Source organism: Ambystoma mexicanum, chromosome 8, assembly GCF_040938575.1.
Source record: "Ambystoma mexicanum isolate Mex_15411 chromosome 8, UKY_AmexF1_1, whole genome shotgun sequence".
Taxonomy (NCBI): domain Eukaryota; kingdom Metazoa; phylum Chordata; class Amphibia; order Caudata; family Ambystomatidae; genus Ambystoma; species Ambystoma mexicanum.
Window position 1 is genome coordinate 481,695,116 of NC_090929.1, and position 21,216 is coordinate 481,716,331.

The following is a 21,216-nucleotide window of genomic DNA, read 5'->3' on the forward strand; positions in this document are numbered from 1 at the left end:
CTAGCGTTCCAGCCAGCACTGGATTATCAACAATCGATTCCCCCAACTGTATTAGTTTAGTGTCTAGATAGTCCGTTACTGATTGAGACCTGATCACCTGGGGGAATCGTATATAGACACCCCATCCTGATCAACTTAAACTTCAACTGGCAGTTCGTTTCCCCCGGATCACAAGGTAAGATTAATGTGGAGTCAATATCGTTCTTGATACCAATCAGTCGACCACCTTTAGATCTTCCTAGAAGGCCCCTTGATGCAAATGACAGGTATATTGTATAGCCATCGACCTTGATATGCAATGAGGCAAGGGTCTCTTTTAGGGTGAATATGTCAAAGGCAGTTATCGTGGTCAAGGAACTTGATGTTTGAATAAGTTTAAAAAAGCCCCTCGAGTTACAAAACGCACTGAAGCCATTTCCATCCTTGGTCGTCCTCGTAGCTTCCAAGGGGCTTGACTGGGTTCTTTGTCCCTTTATGTTTAGAGGTAGGAGAAGTGTGGGTGGATTGGTTATAGGTGCATTTGGTACAATGGTTTGGTTCTTTCCTGTTTTCTTTTTTAGTGTCTAGTATAAACCCCAAAAATTATAGAGAAGAGTGTTGTTTCCGAATCATACCTGCCGTTTCAGGAAGACAGCAGTGAATCAGAGAAAGTTTCTCTGTGGAGGACGTAAGGGGTTCTACAAATTCAAAGTCGCATGAAGAAAGCAGCCCAAGTGATGGCACCTTATACAAAAGTTCCAGTAGGCGCAATCTGTTTAAATGGAGGGCTTCCTTATTACACTCACAGGACCAACATTAAAGATCTTTGGGTCCATGTCCTTTGCGACAGCAGTTTTGTTTTTTGAGACTTCCTTTGGGCTTGAGAGCAAGTCTTCCACCATCACGGGAGCTGCTGAGGTACATGTGTTAATTTGTTTTAGCAGTAGATCTATTTCTTCGAAGTCGCCGTCAGCTGCAGACATTATAGAGGTATGTTGCACTGTTCCAACCTCTTTGACCATCCAACTTGAGAGTACCTGCCTGTAGAGGTTAGACCTTTTCCTTCACACTACTTTTTTCCATTTTCTTGGCACATTTTCTCAGGTCCAATGTGGAGTTTAAAGGGTCTGACGCTCAAGCAGCACTTTTCCCACCCGGTTCTTGTATTGTTTTTTCCCTCTTTTGTCACCCTCTTATTCAGGCGTTTTGCCATGCACCGCTGCCTGCACGCTGGATAGGTACATGGAGATAGGGCTTCTTCACCCATTTGAGTACAATTTTCTTCATTCTCCACGAAGGCTGCTTCCAAAACTTGTGGTGAAGGGGTTGAGAGTACTTCAATTTGTGCGCCAGGCATCTGTTCCATATCCGGCGTGATCATTGATTGTAACTTTACAATTGCCTCCATTTTGCTGCTTTACGTCCTTGTGGATTGCTACACAGAGTTTAAGTAAACATTTTACAGCAAAGTTCAGAACACCAGAATGTGAGGTAACAGAGAAATCTACACTTGCAGAGTGGTTGGGGGTATATTCCGGCTGCCTGGTCCCCATCTGTGAAGGCACAGGTTCTTCAGTTGATTCACAGTGCACATTAGGACTTGCTGCAAGACTGTGTTGCACACTGGCAGCTGTACCTCTTCTGGCCGGTTTCCACTCACAACCACCTGCTGATCATTTGTATTAGTGTTTATCAGCCCTAGCGGCAAGCTCGTTTGGAGGGCATAGCAGAGGTCGAACAGTGAAATGTCGATCACTTGAGAGGAAGATCTGTTTGTCGCCTATGAGGTGGGGCAAGCGTCACGCAAGTCATGAGCTGTAGCACTTTTAATTGCCTTAGGGTAAAAGGTTGAGATCAGGCCTTGGGTGTTTGTACTAGTGTCAATAACCTCAATGGATTGGTTTTGATGTGCGGTTTTAGTTGTTTGCCAGGTTTTAAATAACAGGGTTTGATCTTGAGTGTGTTGCAGGTTTTATTTTGTGCAGCTGCTTTACCCGGAATTGTGGTAAGTTGTAAACCCTAAAGGCACCTGCTTTAACTACCTGACAAAAGCCAAGAGGAGAGAGGTAAAGAGGTGGTTAGGAGGAAGGGGGTTGGTTATCCAATCAGTAATGACAGTATCAGAATACAGCAATAGTTCAGCTGAGTCTTTTACCAGAATGTGGTAAAATGAGGCAAGGTGGCGGTCCTCAGCACCCTACTACTCCGGATGGTCGAGTCAGCACACAGGTTGCAAGTCAGGAGTCCCGCGTCCCAGACACCCAAACACATCAAAACTAGGGGGACTATTGGGTAGCGGCTGGACCCCCCCTTGCCTCATGGAAAAGGGCTCCCCCTTGGGGAGAAGTGACATCACCATGTAAATCGTCAAAGGGGCTATGTGATTCCCAAAGATATACAGGTGGCAGGGAATACATTTTTTAATTCCCTCTTAGGACCGCCAGGTTCAGTTACACATTTTGGTATACATATGGAATTAGGAGCCCCCATCTTTAGAAGATGAAGTAATGGCTCAACCAATTATCCGCTGGTTACGTATTTTGACAAATCCAACGGCTGGGCTAACAACTAATTCTAACTGAGTTACTAGCTAAACCTAGGGTGTTTAACATCCCATGGTTCCATTATGTTAAAACCTGTCTTGATGAATTGAATGCAGCACAGCACCATTTGAATACTCATCACTTGACCTTGCTAGTGGCAAGGCAAATAAAATCTCTGCTCACTATGTATACAATTGTGTGGAGGGGAGTGTAGAACTGGTTAAAGCATCTAATTTGGCGATCATCTATGAACCTTCCATTCAAATTTATCTTGTGTGGGCTAATGCCCCTAGTGAGAGGGATATCATTGCTAGAGTGAGATTTAATTGCCTTCCGCTCAGTGCCAATTCCTCAAAATGGTCAGGTGATGTTATTGGGAAACAGTGCTTGCTCCGCCAAGCACTGGTAGAGGACATTCTGCTCTTCATTCCCCTTTGCCCAGTCTACTCCATGATTAGAGCTAGAACGATCAGCCCTATATTACGTGAATTGAGATTCGCCCAATGTCACCCGCCCAGATGTTATTTTTATGGGCTTATTCGCTGAGGCCTAGTTGGGCGTTACTGTATTTGAAGCAGGCCCTAAATAGAAGGACGTTTTCAATGGTTATGTAGAAAAAAATTGTAATTTTTTTGTATTGTATCTTCAGCAATTATAACATACACCATCTAGTTTAAGTTGGAACGAACAACATTTAAATGTTATTTTGTAATGTAGCTTGTTTTTATGGAATTCATTCCGGAATAAACATATTCATTCATATATTGACTTACAACACCTCAAAGCCTGGTGTTGATCGTTGGCATTAGACGCATTCCGTTTTTATAGTGGGGCTGATTTGTGGAATTGGTTTAGAAGGTTTCTCAATTTTTAGAGGGCTACTTTAAATGTTTGAGTGCATTCCAGAAAGTTTTTAATCAATAACTTTGTTACAACAGATATGTGCCATTGCTGTAATCGCCAGTTAAAAGTTGGATTTGTTATTACGCAGATGTAGCTGCTGCACCTTGGGTGATGTCCAACATACAGTAGCTACTTGTTACTTATGCTTATCAACGCTCCAAATTCTTCAAATCGTTGGGCCTACTCATCCACAGAATAGCCTTTTAAGTAATTAATATAAGCACCTCCTGCAAGCTTGAGGCAGATGAACAAACATATTTAAAAATCCCTGCCATCACCTGCTTTTTCCCTATGCACGACTTCAACTCCTACGAAGCAGTGGTATTTGCAAATTGGGGCAATCATCTGAGACAACAGCACAGATACTGTCTGGAAGCCTCCTCTGTCAGCTAACTGACTAGTCAAGATCATGCTCAAGGGAGACCGTCTATTACTAATTCACAGCGTCAGCCATTTTAGGACCGATTTTCTGGAGTTTGAACTCAGTTCTAGCTCCGCTGAAAGAAGAATTGTGAAAGCTACACTTTTATTATCGTATCCCTTGGTCCAGTCGTTCTAGCCAGGCTGATCCTGCTATGTAAAAACATGGCCAAATCAAGGTGTTCTACACCCTTATGGTTAGGTTTTCAACCATTCACATTAGAGGAAACATTCAAAAACAATGCCACAAAATAAAAAAAAACTGTAACTTGTGTCCATTATTAATTTATAAAAACAAGAGATGCTAAATAAATCCCTTAAATAAAATGCATATGTTACAAGTGCATCCATCTTACAATTAGTGACACTTTGGCCCCTTTCATCTTTGACAAACTTGTACTACTATCAAAAGGTATGTATGTTTTCTGGACGCAGTTTTAAAAAGAATCTTTTCTGCTGAGGTCATCATGGAGCTCTTCATAGTGTATTTTGGATTTCCAAACTTTGAAAGGTTTTTTTCCTGACGAGGTTGGCATGCTATTAATTTGATGGCTTACAACATCACCAGAGTTCACATTGCTAAATGATTCCATCTCTTCAGGAACGCCATTCGAACTGCGAGACATGCTAATATGAACTTTAATTGAAAGAAAGTTATTTTGGTAACACTTCTGGAGGAAAATCGGATGCAAAAGAAAGCCAAGAAAAAAAGAAAAGAAAAAGAGAACCAGGAAAAAAGAACATAGGAAAAGAAAGCCAAGAAAAAAGGAAAATACTAAGTAAATGAGAAAGCGCGAGAAAAAGGAACGAGAGAGCCCGATTATACAGAATGGAAGTACTTTGCTTATATTAAAAAAAAAAAAAATCAGTATTAACACCAGTCCATAATCGTAGCCATAGAGATTGGAAGATCCATGCTTTCTCCAAACTTATGGTCACCTAGGGAAGTGTATTTTCTTCTTTCGGTAGGGGTTTGAAGGCTCTCATTACTGTGTAGAACTTTTTTCCGCATGCCATGACGTGAACTTATAACACTAGATACTGTTCGAGGAGGCTGCCAAGACCACGTTAGTGATAGTTCACGACTCTGGAAAATATTCCTTCAGGCTCCTTTCCATCTCCCAGGGCAGCGAGGAAGCCTTCCTCTCGCCTCCTCTGTGCCAAGGTTGCCAAGGATTTAAAAGTCTTTGGTTCATATATCGCCAACTCGGAGATCACCTTCCGGTTCAAAGCTACCTGACACTACAAAGAGAAAGGTGTTGATTAAAGAATAAGCAAATAATGCACATATTCTATGGTAACATAATGGCAATTACAGTTATTTTGCTTTGATGAAATTGTTTTGCTGAAGAAAAGATATGACTGATCCTCTAACAAACGTCCTGATAAATGCACCCCCCCCAAAGGTCAAATTAATATTGAGGTTTTCCTTCCTCAGTGTTTTTATTTTTTTATTAAACTTTTTTCTTTTAGTTGACTGCTGCAGCACAACATGTGCGTGGTACATGACATTTCCAGATATTATTGCAGTTTATGAATGGCATATCAATCGTGTATTCTTGCTACAGATCAGTCAATCCATGCATTTTCTGGTCACCTCTCATGTATACCACACTACACAAATACATCAGGATTAATATCACTCTGGAATTCACGAGAGCCCAGGAAAGTGGAAATGAGAGAAGCGCTATTTGAAAACATGGTTCACAACAAATGTTAATTTATTTATATACAGGAGGAACAATGCTCTTTTGATCACAAAAGAACGTACAATAGAGAAAAAATCCGATTTGACAGGAAGCAGTGAGCTTCTTACAATGGTGCGAGTTTGAGAGACATTCTAACCAGGTTGTGAATGGGAGTAAATGGAATAGTCAAAGAGGACAATACATATGGGAGGGGAACCATCGACTCCGGACGAAGCCCTGACAAACCAGTCACCGGATAAAATACAAAGCTCAACCCTGAAATCACAGTGAAATCGATGGTTGAAAGTCCCCACGGGGGGGGGGGGAAGCCTCCTCCTACTCAAAACTAACATGAAGCAACCTGTTCCCCGTGCCAGAACACACTCAGTGCCTGGGCGTCCCACAATATGCCCCAGCCGAGTGAATGGACATACACTCTGGCCGCTGGCACACTGGGCCTTTTTTGGTTAAACTTTGGTTTTTGACTTTGGTTGTTGGGTCCTCTTTGGGCCCCTTAGGTAGGCAGGCCACGTTTGGCCCTGGTTTGGTTATGAAGAAAACCAGGTTTCAGCAGACTGTATCCACAGCCTGGCACCTGAAGACACCCCCCCCCTTCAACAGTTCACCTTCACTGGTCAGGTGGGGGCTGGGGTGGTGAACAACGTGATGCCCCTCCGCCACACAAAGCTACGCTACGTTTCATTGAATGTTAAAGGATTGAACTCTCCCGTAAAAACAAATCCACGCAAGCACCTACAAAACCTCCAGGAGACGCTTGCTGGCAGAGGACTGCCCACGGCTGCGAAGTCAGGCGTTCCCGACTCAATACATGGCTCCTGGTAACAGCGAAAATGGAGGCACAGCGATCTTGCTACCGAGAGGAACACCCTTCAAGGAAAAGGAGATCTTACGGAGCCCAGATGGCAGATACATTGCAATAAAGGGTGACCTCTACGATCAACTACACACACCAATTGCCATCTACGCCCCAAATGAGGGCCAAGAAGACAGCTTTATTGATCTGGAATCAACACTACTCCCCTTTATCGAAGACCAAGTAGTCATAGGGAGCGACTTTAATGGGGTCCCAAACCCCTCGATAGACAAATTTGGCGCCCCGGCTCCTAGAGACTTCAAAATTGCATTGGGCTTCTGCCACCTATTTAAATCCCTAGGGGTCACATGGAGGGTCCTCCACCCAGAGACGGCAGACTTATTTTTTTCCACACTTTCACCGCTCCTCGTCGCGAATAGATTTGATATTGGCGACTCCACAACTGCCAACGTTCACCGAGGATGTAGAGATGGCACAAAGGTCTTTTTCGACAATAGCCCAATCCTGCTGACCGGCCAGTTTTTCAACCCGGACCCCCGCGATGGGCTCTTTATGAACCAATGCTACACGATATGGCAGTACAAGACTCCATAACTAAAATGATAACTAACTACTTCAAGGAGAATCCGCAGCCCAGGCAGCAGCATACCGTAAAAAACGCACCGAGACAAAGGAGCAGCTGGAAAAGGAAGTGGCTCAAGGAACAAGTTACTACCTGTAACTGTTGTTCTCCAGCATGGGTCTGGCATGAATTCACATACTCATTAATATTCCCCGTCAGGCTGGTCTCTTGGTCATACTGCCTCCAGCCAATGACTGCCCTCTACCTAAGCCCCTCCTCTGGTAGCCATCTTCAGATTCGGTCTTTTTTCTCGTTGCGGCCCATGGCTCACCTGTGCAGAGCAAAGGTCGATGACGCGGGTCAGGCCAGCCGTCCGCACAGGATTAGCACTGTCCCCGGGTGGCAGCCAGTTTTGAAAGGATTTTATAAAACTTTACTCTGTGACACAGCCGTTGTCTCTGGGTCCGCACGGCTCTACCTCTCACACCTGCATTCGCAACGTCGGGCGAGGGTTCGCTCGGCGAAAGGCCCAGTGCATGAGTCGGCCGGGGCCCTGTGTGAAAAGATGGTGCGCCGACCCAGTCGTTACCCGGGAGGCGGGCCGGAGCCACAGACCACTACGTGTCCACACTAGGTCCTGATGTCTGCCCACATGGTCGGATCCCAGGCCCGTGTCGCGGGGCTGCACCGCAGTGTTCAGCGCTGCTCCCCCTCGCGGCCTTGTGCTGATGACGGCACCTCAGTCTGGCGTAGGATTCTTCCGGAGCCCTGGGGCGGGCCGCGGTCAACTGGAGAAGCCGTTAGTTCGAAGCAGGCTGCGAACTCCCCCACACCTTCGCGGTTTCGAGCAGGAATTGCACACAATGTGCAGTAGGAGTACGGGAAACGGACGTTGTAGTAGTTTCTTCTCTCCGTGGCTCCAAAAAGGATTTATTTGTATATAGGATGTTCGTGGGATCGGAGCACTCCGATCAGGCAGCCATCTTAGTTGCGCGCAACAGCGCCCGCCAACCAGGATAAGACATTTTAATCTGGCCCTGTTTTGCACCATCAGCCATCCAGCCTTGTGACGGTACAAGGAAGTAGGTGTGAAGTGAGGGAGTTCAAAGAGTCCTGGTAGCGAAGTTAATGATCTTGTTGAGAGGACAGAAAGCATAGTTGGGGAGACCAAAGAGGATGCTGGCACAGTAATCCAATTTAGAGAAGACAAGAGTGGTTTAGAGATGCTTGGTGGTGTTGAAAGGAAGGAGCTGCCCGATTTTCCTAATATAAAGGAGGTTGAGGTGAGCTGCTGTGCCAGTTTGGAGATGAAAGTACAGAAGGTGTGAGAAGGGTCATAGATGACGCCAAGGTTTCTAGCTGAAGAGTAGTAGGGGAGAGTGCCAGGCGGAACTGGATAGGAAGAGATGAGAGAGATTTTGGCAGGGGGTTAGGGGTGGGAAGAGTACCTCTCTGTTTGGGTATTGGTAAACATCAGAGAGTGAAAAGCCATCCAATGTTTAATGGCAGAGACAGTTGGAAATTTTGATAAGAGAGACCAGAGGACAGTTCAAGAAAACAGAAGCTTTGGGTGTTGTCCTCCCCGAAGTTTGTACGAGAACCCAAAAGTGGAGATTAGTGCCCCAAGAGCAGATGTGTAGAGTGTAAAGAGGAGTGGACCCGAGACAGAGCCTTGTGGAACATCAACAGTTAGAGGAGTGAGTTGAGAGGTGTTGTCCACCCCCACCCCAGGAGACACAATTGACGAGGTGCAAGGTAGTATTCAATCCAGGCAATGGCTGGATCATGAATCCCAAGAAGAGAGTATTGAGATCAGAGTGATCGACATTGTCAAAGGCAGCAGACAGGTCAAGGAGAATTAGGATAGGTTTGAGTGCTTAGTAGAGGCAACGAAGTTGGACACATTCATGAGAGCAGTTTACGTGGAGTGATGGGAGCGGAAACCTGCTTGTAGAGGGTCTTGAAATATGTGGATGTCTAAGAAATTGTTAAGACAGTTGAACACAACCCTTTTGAGCACTTTATAGTGTGGAAAGACAGACACGGGGCGAAAGTTACCCAGAAAGTTCGGGTCAGCTCCATGCTTTTTTAGGAGAGGGATCATGATGGCTCGTTTGAAAACGGGGAAAGCCAGCAGAGTTGAAGGACAGATTGAATAGATCAGTGAGGTGAGAGGCCTCTATAGGAGCAATAGTCTTGACTAGCCGAGGACCAAGAGTGTCTGATGGGGCACAAGAAGGGTTAGCCTTCATCAATAGAGATAGCAGTTTGTCAATATTAGTGTGAAGTGGTAGATAGAGGTTGATGGTAGAGTAGGTGGAGTGTAAAATGACAGAGTGAGTGTGAGGAAGGTCATGAGAAAGTCTCTAATTTTGGCAATGTTTGCAGCAAAGTATTCAGCTAGGTGATTAACTGAGAGTGGAGTTGATAGTCAAATATTTTGGAGTGAGTTAAGGGTGCCCTGTGGCCGGCGAGGATGGTCGGAGTGAGTCAATGAGGGTTAGGTAGAATTACCTTTTCGCTCCATCAAGAGTGGACTTGAGAGAATTCAGGCCCGAGAGGTAAGGTTGCAGGTTCATGTGAGTGGGTACGCCTCTGTTTGTACAGCAACCGTTGCATGTCTGTGCAGAGAGAATGTATGAATCGGCTGACCTATGGTTGAGGATGCTGAGACTTAGGTGGGTGAAGCGAAGCAGTGGGGCGTGAAAGGAGAATGAGTCATAGTAGGGATCGGGAGCTGGAGAAGGCAGTGTTGGTAAAAGAGGTATTGGGTGTGAAGGAGGAGAGAGAATTTTAGATCGGCGAGAAAGGGGGGGGAATGGCAGAAGGTTTACATTTCCTTTTAGTAATAGGTGAAGCAAGTGGTGAGGAAAGGTCAGATGATGTTTGAAACAATGGAATGATCAGATAGGAGTGGTGTGACAATAGTATTAGTGGCTGAGAGAGGTGGAGATGAATAAGAGATCCAAAGAGTTACCCCCCTGTGTAGGTAGGATATGGATAGAGTGGAGAGTGTGGTCAGTAAGAAAAGACTGACGTTCAGATTTCTGAGAAGTGGTTGGAGGGGGAAGGTTAAAGCCATTTAAAAGAATGCTGTGGCGTTTAGTGGAAAGAGAATGAAGGAGTTGCCCAAGATCATCAAAAATTGGTCCGGCAGGACCAGGAGGGCGATAGATGGAGATGATGTGAACCGGGTGAGGCAGAGGTAGAGATGGTGAATTCAAAAGAGGTAGGAGAGGACGAAGCATTGAAGATCTGTGAGGCATTGAGGCGGGAAGAGAGTACGTGTCTGATGCTGCCACCTCTGCCAGTCAGTCGAGGAGAGTGAATAAAGGATAGTTTGGAGTGGTGTAGGGCTGCCGGAGTCGCAGTGTCGGATGGAGAAATCCAAGTTTCAGTGATAGCATGAAGGTCTAGGGTAGGCGAGCTGGAGTGAAAGTAGTCGGTGATAAAGGAAGTTGTGTTGCATACAAACTGAGCATTCCAGAGTGCAATGTTCAGTTGATGAGGTAAGGAAGAGTAGAGAAGTTAAGTCTCCGTGGAAGAGAGGAGAGGTGGATAGGTTTTACAGGAGGTATGGTTAGGTCGTTGGTTTGGTTTGTTGGAAGGAGGCGGAAGAGAAACGAAGTGGGAGTTTTGAATTGCAGGTTTTATAATAGGGGTAGGAAAGGAGGAAGTTGTAGCGTAACTGACTGCTCCCTGCACTAAAATGCTCATAATCTACACTCCATGCAGAGTAGGCACACCAGCAAAGCCGCAGATGCATGCGAAACGAATAGCCCTCCCAGACGGCAACCGTTCGAGCCCTTCATTTCTCCAACCACCTCAAAGTTCAACCTACGCAGACTTGCGCTACAGGCACACAGCTTCACAATATGAATCAGTTGCAGAAGCCTCTCTCACAGCCTATGAAGAAAAGGTAGGCCACAGGTAGATTTTAAAACAAACAAGAGGCTTAATAAAACTGACACCATAAAATCTCATTTCATATTGCTATCAATGTACTCAGACACCCAATATTTTGGCAATTCTTTCTTACCAAAGAAAAAACTAAAAGGGCAAGATACATTCATCATTTGCAAGATGTTTAGAAGAATATTTTAATAACATTCAACCAACAATTTTTAACATAATCACAGATGTGACATAATTGCAAACTGGAATCTCTTGTGGCTTTAAGACCCCATTCCAAGGGCTGGAACGGGGTAACAGCCAGAGCAAAGATAGGGCCATTAACGAGGACTCCGCCAGCGTCCCATTGAATGAGGGAAAATCCTTTACAAAGCTGGCCGCCATGGAAAGTGAAGGCGGGGCCCCTCTTCCCTTTCAATGGCAGCCTGCGGGAGGCAAGGGAAGGAGCGGATGCGGTTGCAGCACCTGCCGCCTCAATAAGGCAAGTAGGTGGTGTGGGGGATGTTAAAAAAAAATGTACAAAAAAGGGGGGGAGGCTTGATGGTGGCAGGGAGGGGGGAGCCAGCCTGCGGTTTAAGCCCACATTCCTAGCCACCCGATTGGTGGGCACCCCCCGCCAGGGCACCAATGACTGCTAGACTGAGCCACTAGTTATGAACAGAACATTTGCACATAAGATGGTTCTACAATGAAAGCTGTATGCAAATTCTGATGCCAATACAATCAGACCAACCTCCCCCCGTTAGGAGAGAAGCTACAATGTGTCTTCGAACATTAGGTTATCTAGTGGACTAAAAATAATATTTGTTTGAATGTTTATAACACTGTCAGTGATGCAGTTACAGGATGGTTTCATTTTTTTTTAGTAGAGGCATACTCACCTTAGTCAAATTGCAAATGAGAATGGGATACTTGAGGCCGTGTTCGCGTGTTGCGCCTGCAATTCTAGAGATCCAAAGCTAAAGAAAAAAAAAATCATCATTAAAAACTGTAGGAAAGACGTATGCAGGAACAATTACCCCCATGAAGTGTGTGGGAGTTTGTGAATTTATTTGGAGGGGATGCTGAACAGAGGGGCATAGGACAAGAGGAGCATCAAAGGGGGGTGAAGATAGGAGTGAAGAGGAGCTGCCAAGGGTGAGAAGGGGGAGAGTAGCGGCAGATGGGGAGAAGTTAGGGTGAGGAAAGGAGTGGCGGCAGAAGAGAATGGGGTAAAGAGAGGAGCATAGAGGAGGAGCAGGGTGGATTAAGATAGGAGCAGAGGAGGGGGACGAAGAGATGCAAGAGAGGAGGCAGAGATACGAAGACAAAGGGCATGTAGTAAAAAGGGGGGCTGGAGAGGAAAAGTCTGGTCAAGACCTGAAACGGGGTACTTCGGGGGAAAGCATATGTCCCACTCTTATAGGGTGGGAGACTAAGGTGGGAGGAGGAATGGATACATGGAGTGGCGTTGAGATCCAGTAGGAGTTCCCTAAACTATAGGGCAAGGCTTAGGAAAAGACCCTTTAGATACAAAGATGCCAGGACAGCAAGAAGGACAGTTAGTTGGCTAGGGTCCCACAGAATCAAGAACCTTGGACCGGGGGGCTGGGGGTGACAGGGTCCAAAGAAGCAGCCTCAGGGGGACTATGATGACAAACCCTAGCTGCGGGCCAAACTCAGCCCTCTAAACGCTAGAAGCCAAGTGCCGATATCTCTTCTTTTGAGATGTTTGGGCCATGTGGCAAAGGAAGTTTAAAATCTAGTGGACGGACAGCACTTTGCAGAGATAAAGACTTGGGGCAACAGCATTACCACATGACCCCACAACCAAGAAAACAAGAGATCTGGATTCCTTCGCTTACAAACAGTGACGGCAGGGAGACACAGGGAAAAAAGTTTGCAGAGAATTAAGTGGTCCTGAAAAGACTACCATTATGACATTTGCTTTTGCACTCACTTTAAACCCGTTCAGCAAGAGAAGAGAATTCTGAGGCGGCAGGAGGCTCTCATATGGAAAGAGTGAGAAGTAAGCCCCATAGGAGAAAAGATCCTGATTTAGAATAAAATCGCTTTCGTGAGTTCATCTCCCCTGACCCATTCAAAAACAGCGGAATGAAGAACCCTTGATTAAACATACAACCCAACAGTAAGTAGATTTGGTCTGGTGCTATGGTCTCACGTTTATGCACCAACTGTAGCTATTGCAGATGAGTACTATGTACAGCAATCAATAATCTCTGTAAAAGCCTAATAAGACATGGATCTTGCCTAACAGGTAAGTATAAAACAAAAGTGACAAGTGCTTCGAGGGAGAAAGATGCTGCAAATGTAAAGCACATCAGTTGGACTTTATCAGAAATTGCCTGTACAATGTTTCTCTTACAATATCATATGTATTCAAGAGAAGAATGTGCATTATAAATTGTATGCATTGGTTTCATTTGTGAAAAGTTAAATTGGAACCAGGACAAAATAAATAAAAGTGCTTGCATGTATTCCAACTCATAAAGGTACTGTACCCGTCACACTGGTTTTTAATGAGACTAATAATGACGTACACACACACACGAAAGTGGTTGGTTACAAACAGGATTATTAAGAGAATGCCATCCCCCAGCCCGGCGTTGTGAAACAAGGGATTTCAACCATGGGTTGAAGAGGCAGTGAGGAAAGGCATACAGACCTTAGCCTGTAAGCAGATCAAGCTTTATTAATTCATAAAGCTTTCCGACAGACTGGGGTCAGTGGTATTTGGTGATCTGAGGAGCACAGGTGGTGCCAAGCTAGTGCTGTGCCCTCTTGAAGGAGACACGAGCAGTAACACTGGAAGCTGTTCATTTCACATTGTGTTCCGTATCCCGGCACTGCTTTCATTTCAGAGGGCAGGTTAGATGGGTGGTCCGTCAACAGACAGGCAGTCTCGATTTAAGTGGAAAGCATGCCAATTATGGACACCCCAATGTGTTTGGCAGTGTGGGATTATGTTTTCACCCCTATAAGACTGTTCAGCTTTCCCCTAATCCATTTGGCTAAGGAGTAAACTTGTCCTTGACATTTTCACATACTTCGGGTTTTAGGTGGTAGACGCTTGTACTGAGCAGTTTTACCCATTTACCCTTTGGGTGTTTGATTCTTTTAGAAGGTTTAAGTCTATGATCCCATCTTTAAGGTGGTTACTAATACATTCTGCCAATACAATAAAAATGTTTAAGTACATACACTTGGATTGTTTATTTTCTGCCTCAGGGTTAAAGTCATTTCATCATTATACACAATATTTGCTTTGCCTGGTTTTATTCAAAAGGTTTTCATGGGGTGCCTTGATGTACCAGATGCAAGCATAAGCACCACTGGTAACAATTTATAGTTTACATTGATATGGAATGAAACTTGTGCCCCACACCCTCTAGATGGTCAGTACAAACTCTGAAGGATCCGGTGCCCCGCTGTAGCCCCTTCTCAAACATACATGTACGCACCAGTGTTCACTCTTGTCCTGGTAATTCAATTACTCAAACACAGGTTACACTCAGTGGATGCTTCCTTTTGTCTAGAGCTCAGTAGCAGAACCAAAGCCATTTATTCTTGCTTTGCCTTTGAGCGTACTTTTATTTTGCTACACCCCTCGATTGGTACATTTTCTATTGACATCCCCAAAACGAATTGCTTGTACCAAGCTCTTTTGGCAAGTTTATGGCAAACGTAGAATGGGTGGATTCTTTTATCTAGTTATTCAGTTTATTGAAGTATAGGATGTTTCAACTGAGATTAAGAGAGACATAGTAGAGTGGTCCAAGGGGAAGGACTGCATACACTCACAGGATGGAATGGAGCACGGGGCGAGAGTTTAAAGGGAGGGTGATCCATTAAGTTGAAAAGGTGTAGTCCTAGGGCCGTTTTTAAGGAGCTAACGGTGCCAGTGTTTTTAAGAGGGGTTGAATGGTGTTCTTGGAGGGGCAAGTAGTAGAGCTGGGCAAGCCCGGCGTGGCTCAAGCCGGCCCAAACCCGACTTAGGGCTCTGGCCTGACCTCCCCCTCTTGGGCCAGTGCCTGCCCAAAGCAGGGGCCGGCCACAAGCACCATCGGTTGCTCGCCCACTGCTTACATTAAAAAATCAAAATGCAAAAGAAAAAAAAAAAAGACGCACTCGCAAGCAGTCTGTAATCCTGCCTGACTGCAAGCATGCAGAGCAGCGCTGGCTTAGGGGGTGCGGCCACAGAAGGTCTTCTTGCCTCCAGCAGCTCAATGTCATGTAATTAACTTTACATGACAATTAGGAGGGGGCAAGGTCTAGCCCAGCACCCTTTAAAGAATCAAACCTGGAATAGTGCTTAACCCCAGTTTAAAGACCAGCAGGAGGCTCAGTTCTGTTGTTCGGCTGATGGTTCAGCCGAACAACAGTACTGAGCCCTGGCTGTGTTCTGCATTTGCAGTGGGGGCGCACAAATCTGCACGGGCAGACCTGGGGCCGGCACTACAGCAGTGTCGCAGATTAGCTGAGAGGGGGTCCATGTGTTAATTATATGTAAATCAAGAGGTCCGTTTCATTGTGTTCCTACAAAAATATTAAACTTGACCACGATTTGCAGGAAGCGTTTTGTGCAGCCATTTCCCGGGCTTGGCCCGTGGTGGGCTCCTAGAGCAAGGCCTGACCCTCAGGCTCGGCCCTACCCATGAAATCTCCAGCTCCCCCACCTCTAGCAAGAAGTGCAGGTTAGTGGAAGGAAAGGAGGCACAGGGTTGGTGGGGGACACAGCGATTAAGGCGAGTACTACAGAGGGTATGAGGACGAGAGTAAAGGTAAAGGGAAATTGTGTTAGCTAGGCAAGGGGCTAAGAGAACATGCAGAGATTTCAATATAAGGAGAAGGCGTTTCAGGAGGGACTGGTGCTTCATGAAAAGCTAACCGGAAGGAAAGCAGTGGCGCGAGGTGGGAGACGATTGTACAGAATATGGGTAGCAATGGTGAATATTTTATCAAATGGCGAGAAGGAGGCTGGCACAGTATTCAAGGCACTCGAGACAAGGACATTAGGAGGGGTTTAGTAGCACTGAAAGTTAGAAGGTACACATTTTTCTGATGCAATGCAGGCTAATCCTGGCTGCCCTCAAGATAGAAGTGACAAAGTGGGGTGGGGTTCCAGCTTACCATCAAAGAGGTTCCCCAAGTTTGAGCATCTACAGCAAGGTTTGTGAGTGAGCGCGGAGGAGATGGCGAGGGAAGGAGGGTGCAATTGGAGGCAGGAATGTAGACAACTGCGGTCTTGGAGAAAGTATAAGTAACGTGAGCAAAGGATTCAGCAAAGGAGTCCGGAAAAGATGATTGGTTTGTCATCAGCAAACAGGTGCTAGAAGAACCCAAGGAGGAGATCAAATCGACCAAGGAAGGAGGTGAAGAGGGCGAACAGTAAGGTAACAAGGACAGACCCTTGAGGGATGTAAGGGGTTGTGAAAGGGAGAGGAAGAGGGTTAGAGGTTTTCCTGTTCTGCTATTCCAAGATAGACAATGATCTGAGCTGAGAATTTCTTAAGGATGGGTAGGATGGTTGCAGACTGGAAAGATTCCAAGAGAGAAAGAAGGTGAAGGCAGGTGGTGGAAGGAGCAGGTGAAGGGTCAAAGGGAGGCTGCAGCAAAGGGGGGGGGGGGTTGGAAGATGTGCACTTTTCATCTGGGGTAGGAGACAGGAGAGGGAAATGCAGATGGAAGGGGGAGGAAGAGGAGTAGGAGGTGGGGAAGAAGGGTAGTGAGGGTGTCACAAATGTTATTTTAGGGGAGAAGCAATGTGCTGAATCATTGGCAGAGAGGGAGTAGGAGAAGATGCAAGGAGGGCTAAGCATGAATCGGAGTGTGGAGGAAAGTAAATGGCGGTGAGGTCTAATCTGGGGAGCAATATGATTTGGCAATTTCGAGGGCCCTGGTGGTGGACAGGCACAGATTATTGGAGGCAAGTTGAGGTCGACAGTCCATACAAAGGTGGTGTTGCTTGTTCATATGGAGTACTCTGCTCTGAGAGATGATCCAAGGATGAGGGCCGAGGGTTGGAAGGGTGATGGTGTGCAAGGGATATTGCTAACGGGGAGCAGAGAGCTAGGTTAGAGCGGAGAAACATCTGTTCAATAAAGTACTACTAGGGAGGGGTAATAGCAATAAGTACCTGAATTCAGCCAGGTAGCAGGACAGGGAGTCCGGTTTGAATACTTGTTTAGCAATGGGGGACTGACGCTGGGGAGAGTGACAGAGAGGTGGGTGATGGTGAAAGAGTCTTGCCGCATTTGGAAGATGCGGCATTTGTGGGAGTAAGGGGTGCAGAAATGTAGCATAGTCATGTGTGAATGCAGCAGTGGTAGCAGAGTTGTAAGGGGTATCCAGATCTTTGTGAGGACCATGACTGCAAGTGAGGGAGTCAAGGGAAAAACGGAGGCTGTAGGCATCAAAATGGCCCGTGAAGGAGGCTTTTGTTACCAATAGGCTGGGCATTCCAAAACCAGTTTAAGAACAGGTGGAGAGGATGGGGCGTGGCAAGGAATTGTAGAGCGTAGACAAAGAGGACCGATTGCTTAAGAGGAAGTAAGATGGCCAGGTAGCCTTTTGCGTGGGGGCGAAATGCACTGATGCAGTAGAAGGTTATGGAGGTAGAGATAAGTAGTTTGGAACGTGTGGGAGAAAAGAAGGGAGAGCGTGGAAGTAGAAAGGGGAATGAAAGGTGTATGTAAAATGAGAGTGGAAAAGAGGAGTGAGGTAGATAGTTATGAAGGAGAAAAGATTGGTGGCGAGTTGTAGTGGGCGTAGAGGAAGCAGGGAAATTGACATATGAGGCACAGCAGGAATAAAGCAATCTAGTGCTACACTACTCCGAATGTGACCAAGATGTGGTGATCCGGAGGAGGAAATAGTGTCTAGAAGGGTGAAGAGTAGCGTGCAAGACAATGTAGTAGAGACCACAAAGTAATACAAGTTCGATAACATTGCTTGAGGGATTAGGGATATCATTTGCAGTAATCGTTGGAGGGACAATGATAATGAAACACGTGCTGGACTTAGACGAAAAGGGGTGAGAGCTAGGCATGGAGGAGTGGACGGGGGTGTGGGAGCGGAGGGGTGTGAAGGCCTGATGATCATTCAGGGCCAAAGAGGAAATCCCCTTAGCTAGACAATCTCTTTGCTAAGGAATCCCAGCCGTGGGAAGCCTGTGGTTGGGATTACACAATGTCACGTTACTGGAAAAACCATTCCTCTCAGCATTTGGCCTGCAAAGGGCTAATAGAGGCAGGAAGGAGATCAGGGCTTTGTGTAGACTTGCAGGGAGCTTGCCCGAGTCAGCAAAGAGGCAGCCAATGTCACAACATTACGTCTGGGGCAGTAAGCTGGCGATTCTGGTTTTGTTGCAGAGCCTCAGTAAGCATGGTCATGTGCCCAGGAAAAATCAATCCCTCTGTGCCTCGCTGGTGACAGATTTCGCAATTTTGGGAGTTACATGAACTTTCCACGAGAGTAGAAGGAGTCTTGTGGACCAATCCACAAGAACAGCCTGCTCCAGTCAATTGCACAGCAGATGCACTCATTGCAAGTCGGCTCTAATTGTAGCTGACACAAATGGGCAAATATTGAGATTTTAGTGTCCACTATTGTAGAGCATGAGGAGTCTGCTCAATGCATCCGCTGTTGAATTGCTTTCGCTTTTAAATAAGCAGAAGGGTCAGTAGGTGAAGTCGCAGTCTCAAATCTCCATCACTAGGTTGCAAAGCGAATGGCAACAAACACCTAATTTCTTGTTCAAATAGAATATTGCGATAAGGTTTTCAGGAATAGCACTTGTCTGTGGTTCTGGGAAGCCAATCCAGTAGACCTGCAAATGGTTAATCACACTAAAGGTCAACCCAATACCTTACTTGGTAACAGGGCTGAGCAGTCAGATGCGATGAACAATTGACAGCAAGAGAGATTGGCAACTATTTTCTTGTCTACAAAACTGTATATTGAAAACATACCATTTATTAACAGCACCCATGCATTGAAGTCAAAACCCTAGAAATTAAGCAAACCAATATAGACACCAATAGGCTAAGTGGGCTACACACCACTTTAGGTGTTAATACATCTCTGTGGTAAAACACTTCTACAGTCCTAAAGCATGGAAAAGATGTTAATTACAAATGATAGGTCTTAAGCATAGAAGTCCAAGTCCTATGCTAGAAATTGGAATCCAATTTCAAGGGTAACTACCTCTGCCTTAGGATTACTACAGGGTGGTTCCAATAGTCTGCCTTGCTTAACCAGAGGAGCCAATAGGGTTGAAATGTTTGGACAGTTTGACAAAATAGGGCAAAAAATTGCAGTATGCCTTTTGAAGTACGGCTTCCTGTGATGGAAAATGTAGACTACCAGTCCTTATATCATAAGGGACAGTAGGAAAGGCTCCTGTTCCAGGATTAATTGCCTTGCACTAGATAAGGTAGCTACTTTTAAAGGGAGCTTCAGGCCCAATGTTATTGAATGGGGACACAGGCTCTTTGTTAGATATAGTCAATCTTGCCAACTGGACACTGATTGACAGACGAAATACCCCACAATAAGGAATTGCTTAGGACAACAGTACTCGCCATTCAGCAGCAGAAGTCTCACAGGTTTGAGTCTGCCTTAGGAAGTTGTGTCAGCCTCTGGCAGAGATCCCTGGATGAGATAAAGACGTCTTTATGTCATACCTCCTCATGCACAAAGACGGCCTTGGAGCAGTAGATGGGAGTATACATTGTTGAGTCCTCAACAATATCAGCAGTCCCTCAGCAGCAAGATACTTGGACTTCAGTTCCATGTAGGTCCATCCTCAGAAGAACGACAGCAACAAAGCAGGATGGCAAGGTACCAGCAGAGCAGACAATGCCTGCAGAAATGTGAGTCTATAGGCTAGCCTTTGGCCATGCAGCAACGCCGTCAAGTCCCAGGAGGATGGAGGCCAGGATCAGATTCTTCCAAATTCAGGGAGGTGAGGACAATGGAGCACGAGTTCAAACGTATGTCCCAGCAGTCCAAGGAAGAGGGTCACATGGGCTGTCAAGAAGTGGGCTTCAAACAACAAGGCACAGCCATTTTGAGTATATGGTACTTGACAGGCATGATCATTAAACCAGAATTGCATGGTAGTCCACTTGGAGGAAAAAGGGTACAAATTGGCTCATTGTCACTAGCCTCTTCTGGACACATTTAAAATGTAACAAAAAGTCACTTTACTGAAAGGAAAATGTAACACCAAGTATTGCTGCAGCACTTCACTTCAATTGGCTTGTTCTCCCATTGAACAGTCAATGCTACAAAAAAACAAAATAAAAAAATAAATGGGGAGTTCTCCATACACTGGTAAACAAGGAGGAATCCAGTGCATCCCAACCGATATGAGTTGGGCAGATGAGAGGCTAACAAAAAAACGTGCACTTCAGAAAAATATTTCAGAGTTCAAATACATAGCAGATATGACAAGTGGGGACAGTTATAAGAAAATATAAATCTTTCCTGCTGTGTTGTCTTTGGCTTGCATTAGCTTGTTCGGGAGAGGAGGAAGGAAGCAAGAAGGTAGCCTTCAGCATTTTATCCCTTATTGCCTATTAGATAACCATATACTCTAAAAGGGCAGTGCCACGAGGATTTGTCTGTCTTTCACAACAGTTTAATAAGCTGATTGGTCTTCTTTAAGTGTTCTTACAAAACTGAATTGTTCCATAGTATTTGCAAATCTAATTGGATTCACGTTGTTTGCATTTTGCCTCCCTTCTTTTCCTTCTCTTTACCTGTGTTGAAAAGTCTAGATTGGTGTTAACTGTCTAAATTACAAATGCATCACATGAATGTGCATGACGCCAACTGATAAAAGATTGGTTATCATTTGCTCGTTAAAATAATGCAGATCAGCCTTGAAAAAGACCTGATTTAGTTGAAACACGTGTTGGCTGTTAGTTGCTCGTGAGTGAACATTAAATCATAATTAAGACAAAAATATAAACCCATTTTGTTTTTACCTTACAAGGCTGTTGGGAAATCTGAATACCAATTAGGGATTATATAAATTCATGTAAAAGGGCTGTTCTATTATGTCAGTGTAAAACCTGATATGTTCTTCGCTGTGTGACATTGGGCAGCACCACACTCCAAGCCTGACAATTGCAGCACTTTCTTAATGTGTACAAGAATTCCTAGGTGCAGTAGCCCTAACGTTTGAGTGCCCACTGCCTCTCACTGAACCTTTCCTGGGGAATCATCATCTTTCACGGGCAAAGTGGCGGCCTGAGTGTGTGGACTGTAGGGGGGTGGGCTGTCTGGACCCAGTCCCCATTCGTGCCAGAGTGCGTCTTCTGGTGGGCAGATGCAGTGGCCAGAGGCTGTACATGACTGGATAGGGCC

At 45.5% G+C, this 21,216-nt stretch overlaps 1 protein-coding gene across 1 annotated transcript in view; it reads right to left on the bottom strand.

Moving 5' to 3' along the window:
• Positions 1 to 4,114: 4,114 nt before the first annotated feature.
• MRPL20 (mitochondrial ribosomal protein L20) overlaps positions 4,115 to 21,216 on the bottom strand; it is a 146,513-nt gene continuing 129,411 nt past the window's right edge. Inside the window, exons 3-4 of the mRNA XM_069610121.1 lie at positions 11,724 to 11,801; positions 4,115 to 5,087 (exon numbers count right to left, since the gene is read on the bottom strand). Coding sequence (XP_069466222.1) covers positions 4,914 to 5,087; positions 11,724 to 11,801 — 252 coding nt within the window. The 3' untranslated portion in view covers positions 4,115 to 4,913. The remainder of the gene's footprint in view (positions 5,088 to 11,723; positions 11,802 to 21,216) is intronic.